The sequence below is a fragment of the Amphiura filiformis genome, chromosome 7 (assembly GCF_039555335.1).
Source record: "Amphiura filiformis chromosome 7, Afil_fr2py, whole genome shotgun sequence".
NCBI classification, from domain to species: Eukaryota; Metazoa; Echinodermata; class Ophiuroidea; order Amphilepidida; family Amphiuridae; genus Amphiura; species Amphiura filiformis.
This window is the reverse complement of record NC_092634.1, coordinates 24791029-24814647: the sequence shown is the minus strand read 5'-3', so window position 1 is coordinate 24814647 and position 23619 is coordinate 24791029. Positions and strand designations below refer to the sequence as shown.

At 36.4% G+C, this 23619-nt stretch overlaps 1 protein-coding gene and 1 long non-coding RNA gene across 2 annotated transcripts; both read left to right on the top strand.

Moving 5' to 3' along the window:
• The first annotated feature begins 330 nt into the window (after nucleotides 1–330).
• On the top strand, nucleotides 331–3659 carry LOC140156320 (uncharacterized). Its single transcript, XR_011859522.1, has 3 exons — nucleotides 331–394; nucleotides 2615–2756; nucleotides 3523–3659. It is a non-coding gene; the product is annotated as an uncharacterized lncRNA (long non-coding RNA).
• A 4984-nt stretch (nucleotides 3660–8643) lies between these two features.
• LOC140157735 (cytochrome P450 4B1-like) lies at nucleotides 8644–22982 on the top strand. Its single transcript, XM_072180982.1, has 10 exons — nucleotides 8644–8830; nucleotides 9974–10151; nucleotides 10612–10790; nucleotides 12141–12265; nucleotides 12954–13016; nucleotides 16094–16235; nucleotides 16966–17237; nucleotides 19470–19665; nucleotides 20257–20339; nucleotides 21307–22982. Exons 1-10 carry the CDS (start codon nucleotides 8651–8653, stop codon nucleotides 21473–21475), a joined length of 1587 nt encoding a protein of 528 aa, XP_072037083.1. The 5' UTR covers nucleotides 8644–8650; the 3' UTR covers nucleotides 21476–22982.
• Nucleotides 22983–23619: the final 637 nt, after the last annotated feature.

Genomic DNA, 23619 nt, shown 5'->3' with positions numbered 1-23619 from the left:
CGTCAATAGAACGACAAACAGTTCGTCAATAGAACGACAAAAGAAACTGCATGTATCACAAAATAATAACGTCGCGTTTTTATTGCCACTACTACCATCCCGCACGCGTAATCCCAACCCTAAACCCAATATCTGTATAATAACCCTAATTCTAACCCTATAACTCATGAACCCTTGTCCTAACCATAATCGAAGTCCCAATCTTAACCCTACATCCACACACTAATATCTTAGGTGGCGGAAGTGAGAATTAACCATTTTTAGCAAAGCGAAATACTGTTGTTTATCTGTAAACATATTGATGACTTTTTCTCTTTCTATTGAACCACAGTGAAAACGACCCATTTATTGTAGTTGTGAAGCGTATTTCGGTTGAGATACTCGAGCGATGCTTGTAAGTATGGTATTTGCTGGATAAACCAAACTTACTAAATAAAGTATATATTTCAGGGAGAAAAAAAAAAAAAAATCACTGCTGGAACCCCTACACAGATATATATATTTATACAGGTTGTAACTACTGATACAATTGAGTAAATAGTGTTAGGCAATCATGTCATTTATTAATTGTATTGTGTTTTACTTAGTCGTCATGGTAATTTCTTAAACTACTACATAAGTTTTGTTTCAATAAAATCGGCGTTCTACAAGTAAAGACATAGCCAATTATGTCAAGTAGTCCTAAAACAGCTTGGGTTACTTTCGTATCTTTGTGTAGCAAAGTGACTGAATTATGAATCATTATAGTCGGTGCTCTTAAGGGATCCAAAATGAGCGTTTATTGCGTTTCGACAGTATTTTTTGTGGGACATGAGAGCATCTCAGACCTATCGAATTGCATTCTGAATACGAAGTATGTCTTTCTGATATCAAATAATTTTCATTTTTTTTAAATCACAATATAATACAAATTTTATGACAAATTATAAAATTTGATATTTTTCAAATTTTTGATATATAACAGTCCTCGAAGTAAATTATATAAATCTAATGATATATTCTTAAAGTGTATGTAGCAGGAGGAAAAGCCGACGGTCAATTGAAAATTTTGACCTTTCATATTGAAGATATTTTTGGTGTTTTGGGAAAAAAAATCCATATCTTCAATACGAAAGGTCAACATTTTCAATTGATCGTCGGCTTTTCATCCCACCTACATACACTTTAAGTATAAATCATCAGATTTATAAAGTTTACTTCAAGTACTGTTAAATATCAAAAATATCAATTTTTAATGATTTGCCATAAAATGTGTATTAAATTGCGAATGTCAAAAAATCATAATTATTTGATATCAGAATGACATTCTTCGTATTCAGAATGCAATTCGATATGTCTGATGTGCTCTAATGTCCCAAAATAAATACTGTCCAAACGTTCATACCCCAGCCCTTAAGATGGATAATTTTAAACAATGCGGAATTTGAAGTGGTATTTCAATTTATTAGTTTGAAATGAATATCATATTATTTATTTACTAATGCCTATTAAGTGAAAGCAAAACATGAATATTCTTTGCTTATGTTCTGAAATCTTTGATGATAAGCGTGAAAATTCGTTTTACGCAGTACAAACTCCGGCTATTTACTAAAATATCGCGTTTGAACCTGAACTAGGAAAGAAATCAATTCAAGATATGATTCTACTGCATATCACATTTACTCCATGACCCCTTTTTAATTTTTTCTGAAATGCAAAAATGCAATTGCTAATCATGAGAGTCAATTTTACGCGATGCAAATGCAAAATTCCAAAAATGGCTCAACTCGTTTTCTGGACGATTTAGTTAATTGAGCATGCTAGCCTTTGAGCCTGAACTAGTAAAGAAACAAAGTAAAGTTTTTGTGTTAGCCAAGATGATACTGATTCCACTGGATATAACATTGTTGCCGTGATCTCTTCTATATTTTTTTAAAAAGCGAAATTACAATTACATAATTTTTTATTATTATAGTCTGTATATAAATAAGTATACACTATATTTAACAACAGGAATAATTTCATTTTGGGGACTTTGGCGCAGTCATTACACATTACATAACTCATATATAATATTTTTGTCATTTGATTGCCCAATTACTATTGATTATTTTAGCGCCAGTTTCAAAAAGGCTATTGCACTCTGCGCAGATTGAATAGTCAATTTTCCATTGCACTTACGCGCATTTACCATGGAAACTTTGAACGCGAGCTTGTAGTGATCGCGGTGGCCACCTCGACTAGCTAATTATAAGTATGGGTGTTGCTTCTAAAATAAATCTAGTTTAGAATTAAGTGCAAGAAAAGGAATTTATATTTGAGTAATAAAAATATTGAATGTTTTTATTCGTTCAATAGAAAGAATATGTTCACATGATGAAATTTGAACTGTTTGAACTGTGTTAATGAGCACTTGTGCTTAAGGGGCCATAGTCCCTCATTTGGATTTTTCAGAGTGTTTACAACATGTTATAGGTTTCAATAAGTATATAATTCTCAACATATTATAGAATTGATGTTTCTGCACATTCCTGTTTTAAAAAAGAAGAAGTAAAAATCATCTATACCGGTAGTATGTGTCCACCATCATTAAATCTGAACAATCTTTTATCTCATGATAATAATAATTTTGTAGTGCAACCAATCCTATCCTGTTCAACAATTTCGTGTATCTCAATTTCACCTCACGGGGTCGGAAACATCAGAAAGACTGTGAATATGTGCATAAAGTGGCGGAAGATGTCATCAACCAACGAAGACAACAACTTCGTGTAAAGGTGAGTGTTGGCCTTTTAAAAAGTCAAATTCTAATCTTCGTGTTAAGGTAAAGGCCAAGGGGGTAGAAAGTTTCCCCATGACATCAAATTCCAAGAGAAAATTGATGCATTTTCTATCTCTTACCATGTTGGTATAATTCAGATCATGAAAATTGTACAATGTTGCGTTTTGGCCACGTTATTTGGTTATTCTGTGAGCTAGACAACTTGCTACATTTTTGCTCTTTATATCACTGTTGTACAATATGATCGAATTATGTCAAAGCCGGGTATCATTTTACATTACAACGTTTTGTTGTGAGATGTTATGTTATGTTATGTTATGTTATGTTATGTTATGTAATGTTATGTTATGTTATGTTATGTTATGTTATGTTATGTTATGTTGTGTTATGTTATGTTATGTTATAGTTCATCCCGTGCTGGTGATAAACAATTTCTAAAAGTTTAAACCGACATTCAGCACAAAAATCCAACAAACCTTGAATTTTCGATGTGTGACACACACATCCTCATTAGAAGAAGTCCTAGGATGTTGTGATGGACTTGTCCTTTTGTTGATCATTGGCGGCTTTCGGTCGAATGAGGGCGTTATATAAGGTTGGCAATTGCAGTCCTTGATCATGTAATGTTATGTTTTAATCAAAAGTTTAATGAATCGTATTAAAACGTTTTTATACCCTTTATATAACCTGCTGTGTTGTGTACCGACCCTCCAAATTTTTGTCTTGGAAGGGAAACCAAACAATACTTTTTTGCCTTATAGCAAGATGAAACCGTTACCAACTCTGAACCACAACGAAAATATTTGGATTTCCTGGATATTCTCATCTCGGCGCGGGATGAAAATGGCGTTGGCCTGACAGATCTTGAAATCCGAAATGAGGTGGACACTTTTCTTTTTGCGGGTCATGACACTACTGCTAGTGGGTTGTCATGGATGCTATATGCTATAGCAAAATACCCAGAGCACCAAAGGAAAGTACAGAGCGAATTGGATGACATTTTTGCAGAGAAAGGCAACGAAAACGTTGAATGGTAAGTATAATACAAATTTCTTGAAATACATTACTTACTTGATCTTGCCGTTAATTTGATAATTGTAGGCGGTTGGTTTTTTTTATTTTATTTTATTTTCTTTATTCTGGATATCTCTTTCAATACATATGTACTGGTCTCCCAAGAGGTCCAGATAAATGTTGCAAACAAAATGTTTAAAAAATAAGTATACAAAATTACAAATAATACAAAGAACATATTGAAAAACAATAATGCGATTATGAATCTTGCTTAAACAATAGCATTTTTAAACATGTGTAGACTCAAAGAGTCATAATCCAAACGCACGCCAACTGGAAGATTATTCCACAACTTAGTTCCTCTATAGTGAAAGGTACGTTTACCCAGAGTGTTCTTCCAAAGTGGAACAACTGAAGTTTTTGAAGATTGACTACGGGTACCTTTTGTATGCATACATTCGATCTTGATTTTATAGGGTTTTGAACTTCGTTAGGAGGGCTAAATTTGATATTTTACCTTTAAGCTAACTCAAGAACCGTGTGACACACAAAGCTTAAACTACATTTTTTCTGAATCCTTATGACTTGAGGATAATTTGTGTTCTTTTAACAAATTCATTCAGAATCTTAAAGTTTAATAGTTTAAGAGCACAAAACAATGCATGGGTGATTTTTCAATAATACTTCATTTTTGAGCAATATTACTTGTACGTATTGGGGCTAACGTATCTGTGGTAACGTACCTGTGAAGCCCTTTCCCGCCTTTGTCTTAATCGTGCAAGTGTAAAAACTTACCGACTTAATATCCATACTTGATCAGTCATCACCCAATGTACTAAAGTCTGGTATGGTATTTGGCTTCATTTATTACAGCATTTTTACCAAGGGGAGTAATAGGCCTAAAAGACATTGCATACTATGAATACCAAACCTGGTTAGAAGAACCGTTATAGGGTGTACACAGATTGTGGTCAAAGGTCATGTAGGGGTTATTTGGGGGTCATTCTGCTACAAATTATTCATGCTACAACAACTACACTGGCCCAAACAAATTGGCGTCACCAATTCACAACTTCCGTCGGCAAAATATATTTCCGTCGGTACATTTACAAGTTGTGCCCCCCCCCCCCACCCCCTCGGTTCCGAAAACCTGGCTACGCCACTGTTGCATTGTTGCACTTTATATCAATAAAAGAAATAACTGTCAAAAAGTATACTGAAAAAAATGTGTTTACATTTACATTTACATTGCATTGGTTTATAGGTTATCTAAAACATCATACTTATGCTTCTGTCACACTACACCGAATAGGTCTTCCGTACAAGAAACGGATGGTATTTTAGTAAATCCGTTGTTGTTCGTCAATGATCGTTTTATGTTCTTTTTATGTCCTGCTATCATCCGCCAAATGCGTTTCGTGTTAGGTGATGTTCGTTAAGTCCATCGGCATGCACAAAACTTGAAACGGAGTGTACCGAATACACATGTTCGGTATTTATCCGATGTGTGTTCGTATGGTGCTGAATATTGCCGGAGTTTGTTCGCTCTCCTTTCGTTCATGTTCGTTCTTTGTTCGTTGCACTCGGCCCGTGTTCGTTGCAAATACGTTCCTGTGAGGCCTTCACCACCGGATAGCATATTTATGCATTCGGTGATGTACGTTGACCCAGACCGTGTTAGTGTCACACTACACCGGATCGGTCTTCCGTATAAGAAACGGATGGTATTTTAGCAAATCCGTTAGTGTTCGTCAATGTTCGTTTTATGTTCTTCATATGTCCTGCTATTATCCGCCAAATGCGTTACGTGTTAGGTGATGTTTGTTTAGTCCGTCGACAATACGTTTCAAGTTTTGTGCATGCACAAAACTTGAAACGGAGTGTGCCGAATACACATGTTCGGAAGTTGTCCGATGTGTGTTCGTACAGTTCTGTATATATACCCTGGGTTTGTTCGTTATTCTTTCGTTTATATACCGCAGGTGTTGGCAAGGTTTCGCAGGCGCTTGTGCCGGATGTAGGCCTATGGCGAACATGTGCATCAATCATGGGGGGGGGGGGTCTGAAGGGTGTGTGACACAATATCATATTTCCCCCAGTACTTTAGTGACTGACAAGTAGAAAAAAGGGGAAAGGAGAGAAAAAGAAAAGAAAGTGAGAAAAATTGAAAGAGAAGAGAAGAGAAAAAGTTAAATTGCACGTAATTTAGTAGGCCTATGCATGTAAGTAGTATTGAGCATGTTGAGGGAGGGCACTTTCTGAAGGGTAGAGGACGCAATATCAAATTCCTACCAGTTTTAGTGATTGACAAGAAAGAAAAAGAAGAAGAAAACATGGAAAAGGTTAAATTGTATGTTATTGAGTAGGCCCAGGATAGTATACAGGGTGTCCCAGAAAAAATTACCGAGTGAATGAAATTGAACGTAAGTCGAGAAATAGACATCAGAGTCAAAAATTTTAAAATGTAGCGCATAGCCTATTTTGTTGTGCATTACATGTGAAATTTTTATTTGATTCGGTTGACTGGTTGTGAAGAAATTAACGATTACATAATGTTCATTCCAAGTTTGATCAAAAGTCGCTTTTTCATACTCGCTCACCGCTTCCGAAAGATTGTGTGTCTCAATAAATATTTATTGAGTTCACATTATATATTTTATAATCCGACGATGTTATGTTATTCATGCTTTCACTGAAGATGAATAACAGTTTGTCCGAGAAAACCTTGATTTCTGCAATTGAAAGCTTTCCAACTTTAATTCTTCAGGTTACGCAACTATGTTATATTTTAATTTTCAAAAGAACATTTGAGCTAAGAATGACAATGATCAAGTGCTCACAGTTTTACGTGTGGTTTTTGATACCATGCAACATTAATATTGAAGTTTTAAAAGATTTAATCTTTGCATTACAATTTTTTGGAAATATTCTAAAAACATTAATGTGTGTGAGAATTTGTTTAAGCCACCTGGAATACTTTATGCAATGATTCTTTATGCAACATTGATATCAACATTAACGAAAAAAGTTATTTACAAGTACCGAGCATCATCTTACATGCAAGCTTTCATTTTCAATATCGTGCAGGTTTTCAAATTTGAGCGAAACCTAGATGTTTTGCAAGAAATAGAATGTTTAAAAAGAACGAAAAGGATTTCACAGAACAAATTATGAAGCCCGCCCATTGACAGTTAACCTCTAGTGCGCATTGTGTTGAATGGAATGAAGTGAATTGACGCATGCGTTATGTAATCGCTCATTTCTTCGCAATCAGTCAACCGATTCCAGTAAAATGGACATATAAGATGCAGAATAAGATGGGCTACACGCTGATTTTTAGATAATTGGATTCTGATGTCTATTTCTCGACTTACGTCCAAATTCATTCTCCCGGTAATTTTTTCTGGGACACCCTGTATAGTAAGCCTAAGTATAGGCCTGTGATTATTATAGGCAGTGCTTTAAATGTCGTTCCTTGGCCCAAAAGCCTGTGAAAATTACTGCCGGCCCGTCGATATGTAGGGCCCGCCCGTGACACTTTGTAGTCCCATTTTGTCACCAAAATCAGTATTTAAGACGGACTTAGGTCTATTACTGACTTTAACATATCAATCCATGCATGCTTTACCTGAAATTACGAGTCTGAAGTCTTATATCTTAAAGTGTCAGTGGATCAGTGTAACATTTTAAATTTTGCAAATTCAGTTCGGGCCTTCTTTGTTTTTTGTTTAAGGCAATAATAGTGTAAAAATGATGCACCAAAAACAAGTGTCCAAATTTTCCATTTTTAAAACTAAATTTTTACACAATAGGCCCAGGCCTAATAGGCCCTACAGTCCCCATGCAAATGGCTTCAATTGGACCTTCATTTTGAAAAATGGACAAGTCTTCCTTTTTGCTTCTGCTATGGACATCCACGTGTTATTTTTAAAACAATTGTTTATATTATACAATAATTGTGAAAACTTTTCAATGGCTTTAATTAGGCTTTCGTTTCACCAATTTGCGGCTGTTTCAAACTAAAATAGTACCCAATAATAGTGCTAAAATTGATCTAAAAATGACAAATGGCTTCAATTGGGCCTTCATTGTCCAAAGGTTTCTCACCTCTATTGCCCCCGGACTCTGGTTGCCCTGATATATCAGATTTGTAGCCCTTTTGTACTTATTAGCCAATATTTGACCATTTTCGTCAAAGTTTTCCCCCCTTAAAAGTTGTCTTTCCCCACTTTGTTCACCCTCTGAAAAAGTGCTTGCTACGTCACTGCCTCTAAGGGGTCAAAAACCCTCTCAAACACCCTCTCCTCCCCACTTTTCTGATAGTGTGGACGTCCCTGTTGGTGCCACATGCCACGGATTCGCCGGTTATTTGTCGGACGTTGAACGATTGAATATAAAACGCCTGCAGGATTATTAGCGGCCACAACGCATAGAGAGACGAACGGGAATCGGATCCCAAAATCCGTACATTTGTCGGACGTTGACCCCAAATCCGGTCATTTGTCGGACGTTGAACGATCGAATATAAGACGCCTGCAGGATTATTAGCGGCCACAACGCATAGAGAAACGAACGGGAATCGGACCCCAAAACCGGTCATTTGTCGGACGTTGAACGATCGGATATAACACGCCTGCAGGGTTATTAGCGGCCACAACGCATAGAGAGACGAACGGAATCGGACCCAAAATCCCACCGAATCTTCTGCCGGACTGGTGATTTTTCCACCGAATAAAATATTTTTGTATTCGGTGATGTACGTTAATCCAGTCCGTCGTAGTGTGACAGACCTATCAAGTTGTGAGTATGTTGAATTACGTGTTACACCGGGTAGCCCCGGGTATGAGCTGCTATGGTCAAAGGTCGAAATCAACAATGGCTACCTTTCTGTCAGTAGACGTTTTCTCAACTATCGTTCTCGGTTTGCTGGTAGCACCATTGATTTATTTATTTATTGGCATATTCACATATCTACGCACTGTTTATTACCAAACCAAGAGCGTGTTACAATGGCCAGGACCACCAAGACATTGGCTCACTGGCAACATAACACAGGTCGGTCCAAAATTAGAAAAGCTTGCGCTATTAAGTAGGGATAACCATCAAAATTTCATGTTGCTCCTATTGCTACAAAAGATTGTTTTCTGGATAGAACTCATCAACAGAAGTATTTTGGTGGTGAAATGGTCAAAATCGGTCAAAAACTTTTCGAATTATGAATTTTCAAAGTTTCCCATTCTGACCGGTCATTGGAACAAAATAAAATGACAAAGTCCAAAAATAGCAATTGGGAGCAATTCCAGTTGAACTTTTTTTCACAACCAAAAATTTCAATGTTATTGGGTTTAATATGACCAATAGTAGGTGTATGCAAACAAAATCTCAAGTGCCATTGAAGCTCATTGACTCATTCACAACAATAGAGGTTATCCACTTCACTCATGTGTGACTTCTAACAAAAGGCGCTGGTTCCCGTAGTATTCCTCATTCACACTGAGAACCTACTTCAAATTCCTTGGCCTGAACATAAGTTAAGACGGCAGTGGACTCACGAGCGGCTCTACGAATTACCTACTTGTTGTGGCTATCAAAAACAGCAAGAGGGTAGATGGATATTAGTCTCAATGCAATATTTTCCTCATGTTGAAGAATTATACCCAGGACGAAATTCCAACAGTACAACAAAATGCTTGGATCATATGACCAGCACACCCTTGATTGAAGCTTTACTTTCTTTAAAGGGGTACAGCTTGCAAGTCCAACCCTATAGACTCCATCCCAAATGTCTAGAAGTAAAGTGGGGATGCACTTCGTCGGTGTGTGGAGCGTCTTACCAACCGTCCCTGCCGTTCCTGGAGACGGAGGTTGCAACCAAAGCGTTCACCACCGGCCGTTCTAAGCTGTGAGCAGATGCAGATCAAGCCAGACAGTGGCCACAAACGGTCAGGGTTTCAATCTTAAAACAACATCCGGTGTTTCTCTTGTAGAACGCATCACAAATGATTGCATTCAAATACAAATTCTTTATCCTTGATCTTACATCTATTTGTGATTGGGAGTTATTATTGAGAATAAAACTCGTTGTAAGCATGGTCGGGGCAAGAAATAAAGATTATTTCAAATTCGGTATTCGCCATATAAATGTATCATGACGATAACGCAGAATGTTGAATTTAATACCAAATCTTATATTTACAGCACCCATTTTCTCGTGTAACGAAGGACAACAAGGATACAATAGGCAACGAGGGAATGCAATGGTTCCTAGATATGATGGCTGAATTTCCGAGGGGATTCTACTTCTTTTACAGTGGTATTGGACCGACATTTCAGGCCAATCACCCTGAATGCGCAAAGGCTCTTTTCAAAAGTGGCGGTAAGTGTAGTAATTATGAGTTCAAATAAGCAGCACCCGCGGATGTTTTAAGTGTTGGTTGAGGTTTCTGATAGAGACGGGATGTCCCAAATTGATTAATATTATCAATCAATGGACCGTAAGAAGCTCAAAAAAATTACATCACGTGGCTTGTGTCGGATGATGAGATATCAGAAAAATAATTGTTTTCACATAGTGACGAATAGTTATTTGCAATAGATTAATAATGAGATGTACGATTTGATTACAATTTGATATTTGGAAAATAAGTCAAAGTTACTTTTGATAGGCTGAACATTAATGCCAAGTCTATATGGAATACATTCTCCTACCCAAATGTTCACTTCTTGATCAATTTGCAATTGACATCCGTCACTGTGTGATGCACTCGATAAACTGTTGTGTATAATGCAATACATATTCATCAGAAAGACACATTTTCTTGACTTTAATTTTCTAGATCCTAAACCCTTAACCGGTCCCGGATATAATTTGTTTTTACCGTGGTTAGGCGAAGGACTGCTCATCTCCAAAGGAAAGAAATGGTCACGCAATAGAAAGTTATTAACGCCAGCATTCCACTTTGAGATTCTCCGGCCCTATATGACAATCTACAACAACACCGTGAAAATTCTCTTGGTAATGTATATCATATATATTATTGTTTAATAGGTGTGAATTGTGATATTAGAGAGATTGCGATGTTGCACACGTGGAACGTGGCACGTACGTTGGCCCGTGCGCTTATACGACGTTGAAAACGGTGTTAAATATTGCTAGTTTCGGTTCCAAACTGGTTGTGCTCATTCGTCACGAAGGTGAACAAGGCGGCTGGAACAAATATTAATATCTAGAGCTTATCTGATCTGATCGATAGAGGGCAATGTGATTGAAAATTTGATTGTTACACCGAGCATCAGCGAGTCTCTTTCTAATTCAATACATCATGCTTTTGATTTTGACTGAAAACCAAGGTTAGCATGCTGCTTGAACTTATTTGTATTCGTATTATTTTGTACTCCCCAAATATTACAGCTACCCAAAACATATATTTTGGTAGATTAAGGACAACTACATCCATATAATTATCATGACTATACTTTCAAAATGAGACTTATTTGTGCTGCAAATTAGGTGCATGAACTGTGACAGGTTTCGCCTGGCTAATAATTACTTGGCACAGCAGAGACACTAAAATCAATACCCGGGATCGATACACGTGAATGTGCTATGCATGATTTGATATTCAGACGATAAATCTTTGGATACCGGGGTAGAAAATGATGAATATCTTCCGTAAGAAGCCATATTTTTTTGCTTGCACTTGAATATGTGTGTTGAAAGGATATGATAGTCGTTAGCTTGCATATTGAGAAGGAAGCGTGCGTATTGAGCTCAAAAACTGACAAAAATTCTGACTTTATATGTGCCGAACTATAGCGCAGCGTATAGGCCACTCGTGGAGGCAGTCTAAAAGCAGATGACCTATGGCGTATACCATGCTCACTCACACACAGAGAGGTCAGTCACCAGGCTATTGTCAGTAGCCTTAGTCGGATGTCCCTCGTTCCATTATGCGTCTCAAAACTATTAACTTGGGATGTTTCATGCATGTGCCCTCTAAGCGTACTTGAATTCAGCTGACGCTTGTACAGCGTTCAGACCTGGCGACATCGCTCATCTTACATGCGAAGTTTTAGTGTCGATCACCTCAGCGAATATGCCCACATTCCGCGGTACGACTGCGACCTTCTGTTCTTTTCGCTCAAATGAGCTGCGGAAATATCAGCAGATGTGGAAATTGCACACTGCAGTGCGCGATCGCGGAAAATAAACCGCTGCATCTGTGGCAATGGAAACATGCCCGCAAGTCATCGAAAATATATTTCAGCCTTAACTCCACATTTACCTCATCAACTCATCTTCTGGTCATGGTCTTTCATGCATGGCCTCTGTATCAACGAACAAGTATTTGTCATTGTGTTTCAGGATAAGATGGGAAAATGTGCCGAGTCTGGTGAATCGTTTGAGGTGACAAAGAACGTTAGTCTATGTACACTAGATATCCTGCTGCAGTGTGCCTTCTCACAACAATCCAATTGTCAAGTAGCTGGGTACGTATCAATTTAATAGTGAAACACAAACGTTGGGAACCGAGCCATGTTGCAATATTTTGACCGAAAAAGGGTATTTTTTCTTCCTGCCACCCAACCACCCTCTTTTCGAAAATGTCAAGTGTTCCCTACGTCGAGAAGCACCCATGAGCGCTGTCGATGCTTGTCGCCCAAAACCTCTGGTCGTTGGACCCTGCGTTGGACCTTCTGGGCGTACTAGTATTCCCTGGATGGGCAAAGTAACTCGTAATCTCGGATTGTCTCAGTTCGTCAATAGAACGACAAAAGAAACTGCATGTATCACAAAATAATAACGTCGCGTTTTTATTGCCACTACTACCATCCCGCACGCGTAATCCCAACCCTAAACCCAATATCTGTATAATAACCCTAATTCTAACCCTATAACTCATGAACCCTTGTCCTAACCATAATCGTAGTCCCAATCTTAACCCTAAATCCACACACTAATCTCTTAGGTGGCGGAAGTGAGAATTAACCATTTTTAGCAAAGCGAAATACTGTTGAATGAAAGAAAAGTTTAACCAATTTCTCACGACTTACTTGTTTAGCTGTGGTGGCCTGCGGCCGACATCCATCGACCTTCGGTGCCAACTGATGTTACTGGGAATACTGTTGTTTATCTGTAAACATATTGATGACTTTTTCTCTTTCCATTGAACCACAGTGAAAACGACCCATTTGTTGTAGTTGTGAAGCGTATTTCGGTTGAGATACTCGAGCGATGCTTGTAAGTATGGTATTTGCTGGATAAACCAAACTTACTAAATAAAGTATATATTTCAGGGAGAGCGCTAGGAAAAAAATCACTGCTGGAACCCCTACACAGATATATATATTTATATATATTTATACAGGTTGTAACTACAAAAAATGATACAATTTAGTAAATAGTGTTAGGCAATCATGTCATTTATTAATTGTATTGTGTTTTACTTAGTCGTCATGGTAATTTCTTAAACTACTACATAAGTTTTGTTTCAATAAAATCGGCGTTCTACAAGTAAAGACATAGCCAATTATGTCAAGTAGTCCTAAAACAGCTTGGGTTACTTTCGTATCTTTGTGTAGCAAAGTGACTGAATTATGAATCATTATAGTCGGTGCTCTTAAGGGATCCAAAATGAGCGTTTATTGCGTTTCGACAGTATTTTTTGTGGGACATGAGAGCATCTCAGACCTATCGAATTGCATTCTGAATACGAAGCATGTCTTTCTGATATCAAATAATTTTCATTTTTTTTAAATCACAATATAATACAAATTTTATGACAAATTATAAAAATTTGATATTTTTCAAATTTTTGATATATAACAGTCCTCGAAGTAAATTATATAAATCTAATGATATATTCTTAAAGTGTATGTAGCAGGGAGGAAAAGCCGACGGTCAATTGAAAATTTTGACCTTTCATATTGAAGATATGGATTTTTTTCCCAAAAGACCTCATTTTTTTTGGTGTTTTGGGAAAAAAATCCATATCTTCAATACGAAAGGTCAAAATTTTCAATTGATCGTCGGCTTTTCATCCCACCTACATACACTTTAAGTATAAATCATCAGATTTATAAAGTTTACTTCAAGTACTGTTAAATATCAAAATATCAATTTTAATGATTTGCCATAAAATGTGTATTAAATTGCGAATGTCAAAAATGAAAATTATTTGATATCAGAATGACATTCTTCGTATTCAGAATGCAATTGATATGTCTGATGTGCTCTAATGTCCCAAAATAAATACTGTCCAAACGTTCATACCCCAGCCCTTAAGATGGATAATTTTAAACAATGCGGAATTTGAATTGGTATTTCAATTTATTAGTTTGAAATAAATATCATATTATTTATTTACTAATGCCTATTAAGTGAAAGCAAAACATGAACATTCTTTGCTTATGTTCTGAAATCTTTGATGATAAGCGTGAAAGTTCGTTTAACGCAGTACAAACTCCGGCGATTTACTAAAATTGGGTATTGTATTTGAACATGAACTAGAAAAGAAATCAATTCAAGATATGATTCTACTGCATATCACATTTACTCCATGACCCCTTTTTAATTTTTTTTTTTTTTTTTTTTTTCTGAAATGCAAAAATATGCAATTTCTAATCATGAAAGTAAATTTTACGCGATGCAAATGCAAAATGCCAAAAACGGCTCAACTCGTTTTCTGGACGATTTAGTTAATTGAGCATACTAGCGTTTGAGCCCGAACTAGTAAAGAAACAAAGTGAAGTTTTTGTGTTAGCCAAGATGTTACTGGTTCCATTACATATAACATTGTTGCCGTGATCTCTTCTATATTTTTTTAAAAAGCGAAATTGCAATTACATAATTTTTTATTATTATAGTATATAAGTAATTATACACTATATTTAACAACAGGAATAATTTCATTTGGGGGACTTTGGCGCAGTCATTACACATTACATAACTCATACAAATATTTTTGTCATTTGATTGCCCAATTACTATTGATTATTTTTGCGCCAGCTTCAAAAAGGCTATTGCACTCCGCGCGGATTGAATAGTAAATTTTCCATTGCACTTACGCGCAGTTACCATGGAAACAGGGCTGGATTTACCATTATGCCAGATGGGCCCGGGCCCAGGGCCCCCAATTTTTTTGGGCCCCCAAAATTGGCCTGTGTATCTTACTTTTTAGCCCAAAACACCATGATTTGGGCCAAAATAGGGTAAAATTGCCAACTGGCTAATTATACAGCAAAATTCACCTACATTTGGGGCTAAAATAGTCTGAATATGGATTTTTTTCGCGCGCTTTGCGTGCAAATGTCCTAGCTAAATTTCTATCTTTAAATCATAATACTCCCGCTAATACCGTCTATCTATACCTAAACCAAAACTTGGCCATGCCTTCCTCACGGTGAGTTGGGGCCTCCACATTTTGGCCTGGCCCAGGACCCCCAGAAAGGTAAATCCGGCCCTGCATGGAAACCTTGACAAACACGAGCTTGTAGTGATCGCGGTGGCCACCTCGACTAGCCAATAGGTATGTGTGTTGCTTCTAAAATAAATCTAGTTTAGAATTAAGTGCAAGAAAAGTAATATATGTTTGAGTAATAAAAAATCTTGAATGTATTTATTCGTTCAATTGAAAGAATATGTTGACATGATGAAATATGAACTGTTCTATTTAACTCGGTTAACTGTAGTTAACTCCAACTACAGTTGATGTGTTAAGGGTAGACGAGGTATTGTTGGTCGAAGCAACTAAAAAATAAATTTTCATTATCAAGATCCATATATTATTGAAAAATAACACCTTGATGTTTTGCACAACTTCATTCTACAAATCCTATACCTTGAAAACGTGCTTAATTTAATGTTGTTAATGAGTTATGTACGTTTTACAAAAGTGTTGTTGTTTCAGCTCTCTTTACACCATAACTCAAGAACCACAGGACCTACCAAATATATCTGTGATATTTGAATTCTTTTACACGCTCGCTATGAAATGAGCAATGCAGTTTTTGCCAAAGCTCACTACCATTCGCAAGATGCTGTGAATGACCAAATCGGAAAAGTTTAAAATAATTAATAATCTTAATGAGCACTTGTGCTTTAGGGGGCCATAGTCACTCATTTTACCGTATGCTAGAGGTTTTTTTTCAGAGTGTTTACAACATGTTATATAATAAGTATATAATTCTCAACATATTATAGAAATGATGTTTCTGCACATTCCTGTTTTAAAAATGAAGAAGGAAAAATCATCTATACCGGTAGTCTGTGTCCACTATCATTAAATCTTTTATCTCATGATAATTATAATTTTTTAGTGTAACCAATCCTATCCTGTTCAACAATTTTGTGTATCTCAATTTCACCTCACGGGGTCGGAAACATCAGAAAGACTGTGATTATGTTCATAAAGTGGCAGAAGATGTCATCAACAAAAGAAGACAACAACTCTGTGTAAAGGTGAGTGTTGGCCTTTTAAAAAGTCAAATTCTAATCTTCGTGTTAAGGTAAAGGCCAAGGGGGTAGAAAGTTTCCCCATGACATCAAATTTCAGGACAAAATTGATGCATTTTCTATCTCTTACCATGTTGGTCTAATTCAGATCATGAAAATTGTACAATGTTGCGTTTTGGCCACGTTATTTGGTTATTCTGTGAGCTAGACAACTTGCTACATTTTTGCTCTTTATATCACTGTTGAATTATGTCAAAGCCGGGTATCATTTTACATTACAATGTTTTGTTGTGAGATGTTATGTTATGTTATGTTATGTTATGTTATGTTATGTTATGTTATGTTATGTTATGTTATGTTATGTTATGGTTCAGCCCGTGCTGGTGATAAACAATTTCTAAAAGTTTAAACCGACATTCAGCACAAAAATCCAACAAACCTTGAATTTTCGATGTGTGACACACACATCCTCATTAGAAGAAGTGTGATGGACTTGTCCTTTTGTTGATCATTGGCGGCTTTCGGTCGAATGAGGGCGTTATATAAGGTTGGCAATTGTAGTCCATGATCATGTTATGTTATGTTTTAAACAAAAGTTTAATGAATCGTATTAAAACGTTTTTATACCCTTTATATAACCCGGCATTTGATAGTTTTCTGTAAAACGTTTTGTGTGTGCTGTGTACCAAATTTTTGTCTTGGAAGGGAAACCAAACAATACTTTTTTGCCTTATAGCAAGATGAAACCGTGACCAACTCTGAACCACAACGAAAATATTTGGATTTCCTGGATATTCTCATCTCGGCGCGGGATGAAAATGGCGTTGGCCTGACAGATCTTGAAATCCGAAATGAGGTGGACACTTTTCTTTTTGCGGGTCATGATACTACTGCTAGTGGGTTGTCATGGATGCTATATGCTTTAGCAAAATACCCAGAGCACCAAAGGAAAGTACAGAGCGAATTGGATGATATTTTTGCAGAGAAAGGCAACGAAAACGTTGAATGGTAAGTATAACACAAGGTTCTTTAAATACATTGCTTACTCGATCTTGCCGTTAATTTGATAATTGTAGGCGGTGGGTTTATTTTTTTTTCATTTAATCTTTCTTTATTCTGAATAGCTCTTTCAATACATATGTACTGGTCTCCCAAGAGGTCCAGATAACCGTTGCAAACAAAATGTTTAAAAAAATAAGTATACAAAATTACAAAGAACATATTGAAAAACAATAATGCGATTATGAATCTTACTTAAACAATAGCATTTTTAAACATGTGTAGACTCAAAGAGTCATAATCCAAACGCACGCCAACTGGAAGATTACTCCACAAGTTAGTTCCTCTACAGTGAAAGGTACGTTTACCCAGAGTGTTCTTCCAAAGTGGAACAACTGAAGTTTTTGAAGATTGACTCGACTACGGGTACCTTTTGGATGCATACATTCAGTAAAAATAAATTGAGAACTCAAATAAGATGGTGCTGAACCTGATGGTGGTGAAATACGGTAAACCGGTCAGTCACCGATTGAAAGGATTATAAAAGTTATAAAAATACAATCTGTTTCAGATATACTATATGTAGTAGTGGTATCGATCAAGCTGGGTACGGTGTTTTCCCGGGGGTGTTTTGCTTGGGAAGTCAATTATTTAGCATTCTTTCGACATAAAGCTTATTTCGGATCTCACCTCATTTCAAAAACGTCTCAATCGCGTATGACTATATGGTGTAGTGTAGTGTAGTGTAGCGTAGTGTAGTATAGTGTAGTATATAGTGTAGCTAGTGTAGTGTAGTGTAGTGTAGTGTAGTGTAGTGTAGTGTAGTGTATTGTATTGTATTGTATTGTAGTGTAGTGTAGTATAGTGTAGTGGTGTGTTTGTAATGCATAGAGCGCAGGTACACAGTGTAGTGTAGTGTAGTGTAGTGTAGTGTAGTGTAGTGTAGTGTAGTGTAGCTAGTGTAGCATAGTGTAGTGGTATGCTTGTAATGCATAGAGCGCATGCTCAAATCCTATTACAACCACCACTTAAAAATGGTTCATTTTTGATATAAAGAAAGTAAGTAGTGTAGTGTAGCGTAGTGTAGTATAGTGTAGTATATAGTGTAGCTAGTGTAGTGTAGTGTAGTGTAGTGTAGTGTAGTGTATTGTATTGTATTGTATTGTATTGTAGTGTAGTGTAGTATAGTGTAGTGGTGTGTTTGTAATGCATAGAGCGCAGGTACACAGTGTAGTGTAGTGTAGTGTAGTGTAGTGTAGTGTAGTGTAGTGTAGTGTAGTGTAGTGTAGTGTAGTGTAGTGTAGCTAGTGTAGCATAGTGTAGTGGTATGCTTGTAATGCATAGAGCGCATGCTCAAATCCTATTACAACCACCACTTAAAAATGGTTCATTTTTGATATAAAGAAAGTAAGTACAAGATATTTTCGGATATGTAGCTTCAATATACCCAAAACGGGATGTAAAGAAGCGTCTTGGAATCTGCTCCATATGTTGTAATTGCAAGGATCTTTTGTTTTAGTTGTGGTTTGACTAGATTGCATTCTTTAGCATCCGGCCAATGTACTTCTGGTCTTTTTCCCCAATGATGACATAAAAGTAAATGTTGATATACTATCAATTCTGAGCATCTATTCCATATTATGTTTACGGAGGATTTGAGAGGTATAAATATTTTACTTTATTTAAGAAGGATTTAGCCGTAGCTACATTATCCAAAAAATGACTGTGTGCTTCCCTAGATGCTTTCAATGTTGATAACCTATTGAGTATAATTTACCTTTTCGGTAAATCCCATAACCCTTTGCGAGTACACCTTAGACCTCGTCATTTGACGTCACGCCGATCTGCGCCGATGCGCACATCGTTTATCGAACATCGTTACTGCGCATTGCAAGTCGGCGTGACGTCAAGCTCACAGTTTTTTGGTGTATCTTTTATACTTTAGGGACGCACCATTAGACTTCAAGGGGGGGGTGGAGGAAGTTGGGGTCGGGGCAAGTTTTTTTTTTTCGTCGCCAAAGGCGGCGAAGGTTGTTTTTTTTCGCCGCCAAAGGCGACAAGTTTTTTTTTTTTTTTTTTTCATGCATTTATACAGTTAGGTGGGCAAATTTTTTTTTTTTTTTTAGTGTTGGTGGGGAAAGTTTTATTTTTGCTCATGTAGTGGGGGAAGTTTTTTTTTTTTGAAAAACTTCCTCCCCACCCCCTTGAAGTCTAATGGTGCGTCCCTTACTTACTTTTTAGGGAAGACTTGGCCAAGTTCAAATATCTTACCTTGTGTATGAAGGAATCCATGCGACTCTACCCACCGGTTCCTGGTATAGGTAGATGCTTGGAACAGGATCTGGAGGTAGATGGTCGCATTCTCAAGGCTGGTTTACAGGCAGATATACATATTTATGCCCTACATCAACATCCAGACTACTGGGATACACCACAAGTAAGTTCTGGGAATACAATACTTATGTAATGAATTACCCTCATGGGCTGCCAGTCTACGCCTGTCACATTATACCTAATCCGTCTAGAATGTCAAACGACTGGATCAGAGCGTCAAGCAACATGAGGAAAACTGTAAGTTGTACACCCGGGGCGTGCATCAACCCCGGTCGTTGGAGTATGAGCCACGTGCTGCTGAATAAGCCACCATGTTTCCAATTACCACCTGGTCCAAAAGCTGATTCACGTCAAGTGGATTTTTTAACAGGAAAAAATTTAACTTTGTACAGGGCCAAATTTCTCAAAATTGCTCAAATCGTTTTTGCCCGGCTTCTTTATTAGTTTGAGCTATCTGTGACGCACCGTGCTCAAGTTATATATTTCAGCAACAAATTGAGACAATTGTGCTTAAAATCGTATTTTATAGGGTTTTGAACTTCGTTAGGAGGGCTAAATTTGATATTTTACCTTTAAGCTAACTCGAGAACCGTGTGTCACACAAAGGTTAAACTACATTTGTTTCTGAATCCTTATGACTTGAGGATAATTTGTGTTCTTTTAACAAATTTGGGTATTATTTTGATTTGATCAGGAATATATCCCAGAAAGGTTCCTCCCCGAAAACAGCAAAAACAGAGACCCATACTGCTATGTGCCATTTGCTGCAGGACCAAGGTAGGTATAACAATGTTATATAACATACCATTTAATACAATCTGATTATATAATAGTAAAGAGAACAGTTCACCATTTTTGCCTTCTGGAACAGAAATATGTATTGGGCAGCCATATTTGCGTATTTAATCCTAGCAGTCGTGCATCTAACAATTTAACAAAGATTAAACCAATAAGTTACAAGGTATTATTGGACAACCCAGGAGAATACGCAACTCAACATTTTGCATTGCACATGATGGTGTTTTGGGAAAATAAAATCCATATCTTCAATACAAAAGGTCAAAATTTTCAATTGATCGTCGGCTTTTCATCCCACCTACATACACTTTACGTATAAATCATCAGATTTATAAAGTTTACTTCGAGTAGTGTTAAATATCAAAAATATCAATTTTAATCATTTGCCATAAAATGTGTATTACATTGCGAATTTCAAAAATCAAAATTATTTGATATCAGAAGGACATTCTTCGTATTCAGAATGCAATTCGATATGTCTGATGTGCTCTAATGTCCCACAATAAATACTGTCCAAACGTTCATACCCCATCCCTTAAGTGGGCAACGTTTCATGTACCTATACCCCGAGTCAAATCATTTGCAAGAGTTATAACTGTGGAAATATGCATATGCATGATTAGTAAATACTAAAATCATCATCATCGTTTTCAACAACGACCTCAACACTGTAATCCTTAACCGCAAAATATTGAAGATGTCCTATAAATGAAACTAATTTGTTAGAACTCTCGACCTTAAAACGTAATTGTGATTTTGAACATTCATCAGTTTCCACATCGAAATTGTTATCTTCTATTTACAAACTTTCACTTGTGAAACTAGCCTCGTTTATAGGACGCCATCAATTAAGTGTTGATCCATTTCCAATATAAGGAATATAAGTCAATGTAATTAATCAAATAATTTAATATCGATGCTGTTGTTTTTTCTGTATCTTTCAAAGAAACTGCATCGGGCAGAACTTTGCTCTTAACGAAGAAAAAGCGATACTGGCACGAATTTTATACAACTTTGAAGTAGAATTGGATCCGGACCACGAAGTCAATTTCGGCTTGGAAATAATAACAAAAGCGGCTAATGACATCAAAGTGGTGCTTAAAAAGCGACGTTGATTGCCCAGCTGGTTGGTCTCTTTTTCCTGTAAACTTTCGTCGAAGACATTATAAGATCGGCCAAACGTTTTTATAATATCTACACGCCTGTTTCTTCAATACCATGTCCGGAACTTTCACCGTGTTTTAATAACCTTATGCAGGATTTGTTCATGATAATTCATAAGGTTGTAATTATAAAGATCGTTATGATCCTTATTTTGCAAGAGGGTGTTCATATATGACGTCATAGCGATATTATGTGAGGAATGTTTGTACTTATTTTGAAGAGGAGACTCATAGCTATAGTCTAATGTGATGTGCCCTGAGTAAATAAATTTGATTATTTATCTTTGTTTACAAAATTGGAGTTATTTCAAAAGTGATGGCATTTCTAGGAATTACCCCTCTGCATCATGTTGATCAAAAGCAAATTGAATTATATCTAATTTTGGATTGTAAGGGAATCCCCTCAGGAAGTGATGGCATGTGAATTGTTAATGTTATAATTAAGACTTGGGAATTTCCAAGATAACATCATTTGTTGTAAAATAGCAATTGGCTATAAATATAATGGGATTTTCCAGTGCTTGGTATATAAGAAACATAATTCTTCACAGTTTACAGTGTTGATCTGGGCTAGCTAATATGCTTATAGTCCATTTCCTTCAAAGAAAGGAAATTACGAACCAGATATATTTTATGTTGCCAGTATTACCGGAGAAGATCTAGTTTACGTCAAAGTGCGTACCTCTTCCAAGAAAGGACAATATAATCTTCTGTCGACTTGCTGAAGTCTGGTTTATGAAACAACACATATGTCAATGTAAGTGGAAACATTGGGACTATATGCGACACATGCCTGTTTCCTAATGAAATTGTGTGAAAGGTGAAAAGGTGAAAAAAGCACCATTTTGGAGATACCTTAAAACCCCGTCTACAAGCATATACAGTGTTTTTAATGAAAGTTCAAGTAATACGATACATGCATAAATATGCCAATACAATAGATTGGTCTTACAATAATACTTGTTTGTATGTGCTTGGATTTATAATTTATTTGCTCAAACTCCGTAATGGCGTCTGGACTAATTTAGCTTTTATCAGAAGCACTCTGTATGCTTGTAGACGGGGGTTTACGGTAGTCAATCTTGCGAGCATTTTATGCAAAGGCTATAAAAGTCTTCAGCGAACTTCGCTAAACAGTGATCTTCGCAGGACAAGTGAATCAGGATATACATCAAGAACAATAGAACTTGAACTTGGTAACCAACAACAACATTATCGGGGAACATTAGGAGGGGTGCAACAACTCCCTCTTCGTAGTTTATGTTACAAAATATGGCTCAGTAGTCCTATGAAAAAGCAGTTATTACAAATGACATTAATTATCTCCAAAATGAAACGGATTAAAATATAATGACTGGTGACATGTGAGGGCTAGTACTCAGTAAATCAAACATGCGCAGCTGTGGGATGACCGATACAACATGCTGGAAACGTATGAAAATTGCAAAATTCCATGTAAATAGTTCTTAAAACATTACAAAAATGCTATGTAAACTGTGATTTTTTATGGATGATCTCAACCACAAAAGAGCAGAATATTTAAAAAAAAATTCTCACTTAAACGATGACCCCTCAATGTACCACTAGCTTTTGTAAAAATGTAACAAGAGTAAAAGATATTTTCTATTGAGAGAAATTACCACGTTTGCTATTGTTTGCAATATCAAAATGTTCATAGAAGGAAAAGTATTGTTTTTGTCAAAAATAATACACATTTGACCATACATTAATCGACTGAAACCTTTTCAGCCCAACAAAGATATTTTAAAGAGCTGGAAGTTAGTGTTCTACTACTATTCCAGAAGGCAGCACTCTCCATAGTTTAAATCCCGAGAAAATTTTAAATATAAAACAAACCTCATTTCAGCCTCTTATTTCCCTTAACAAAAACGACTCATTTTCAGCCAGTGACTGTAGACCATTTTATCTATTTTTTATTTATTTATAACATTTGGCACAAGGCCAGGCATATCCAATATTGCAAACACAGTCAATTGAAGGATTGCCTTTACATTAAAATCAAAACATTACTAGAAAATACATATAATCAAGACAGTATAAAATAAAACAAAAAATTAATTATGGGAAAACAGGAG

What these genes read in the sequence shown, in the direction of transcription:
- LOC140157735 (XM_072180982.1), top strand. Translation starts at nt 8,651, where the DNA reads ATGGCTACCTTTCTGTCAGTAGACGTTTTCTCAACTATCGTTCTCGGT. An exon ending in GGCAACGAAAACGTTGAATG is followed by an intron (nt 17,238 to 19,469) that starts GTAAGTATAACA and finishes CTTACTTTTTAG; the next exon opens with GGAAGACTTGGCCAAGTTCA. An exon ending in ACTACTGGGATACACCACAA is followed by an intron (nt 19,666 to 20,256) that starts GTAAGTTCTGGG and finishes TGATTTGATCAG; the next exon opens with GAATATATCCCAGAAAGGTT.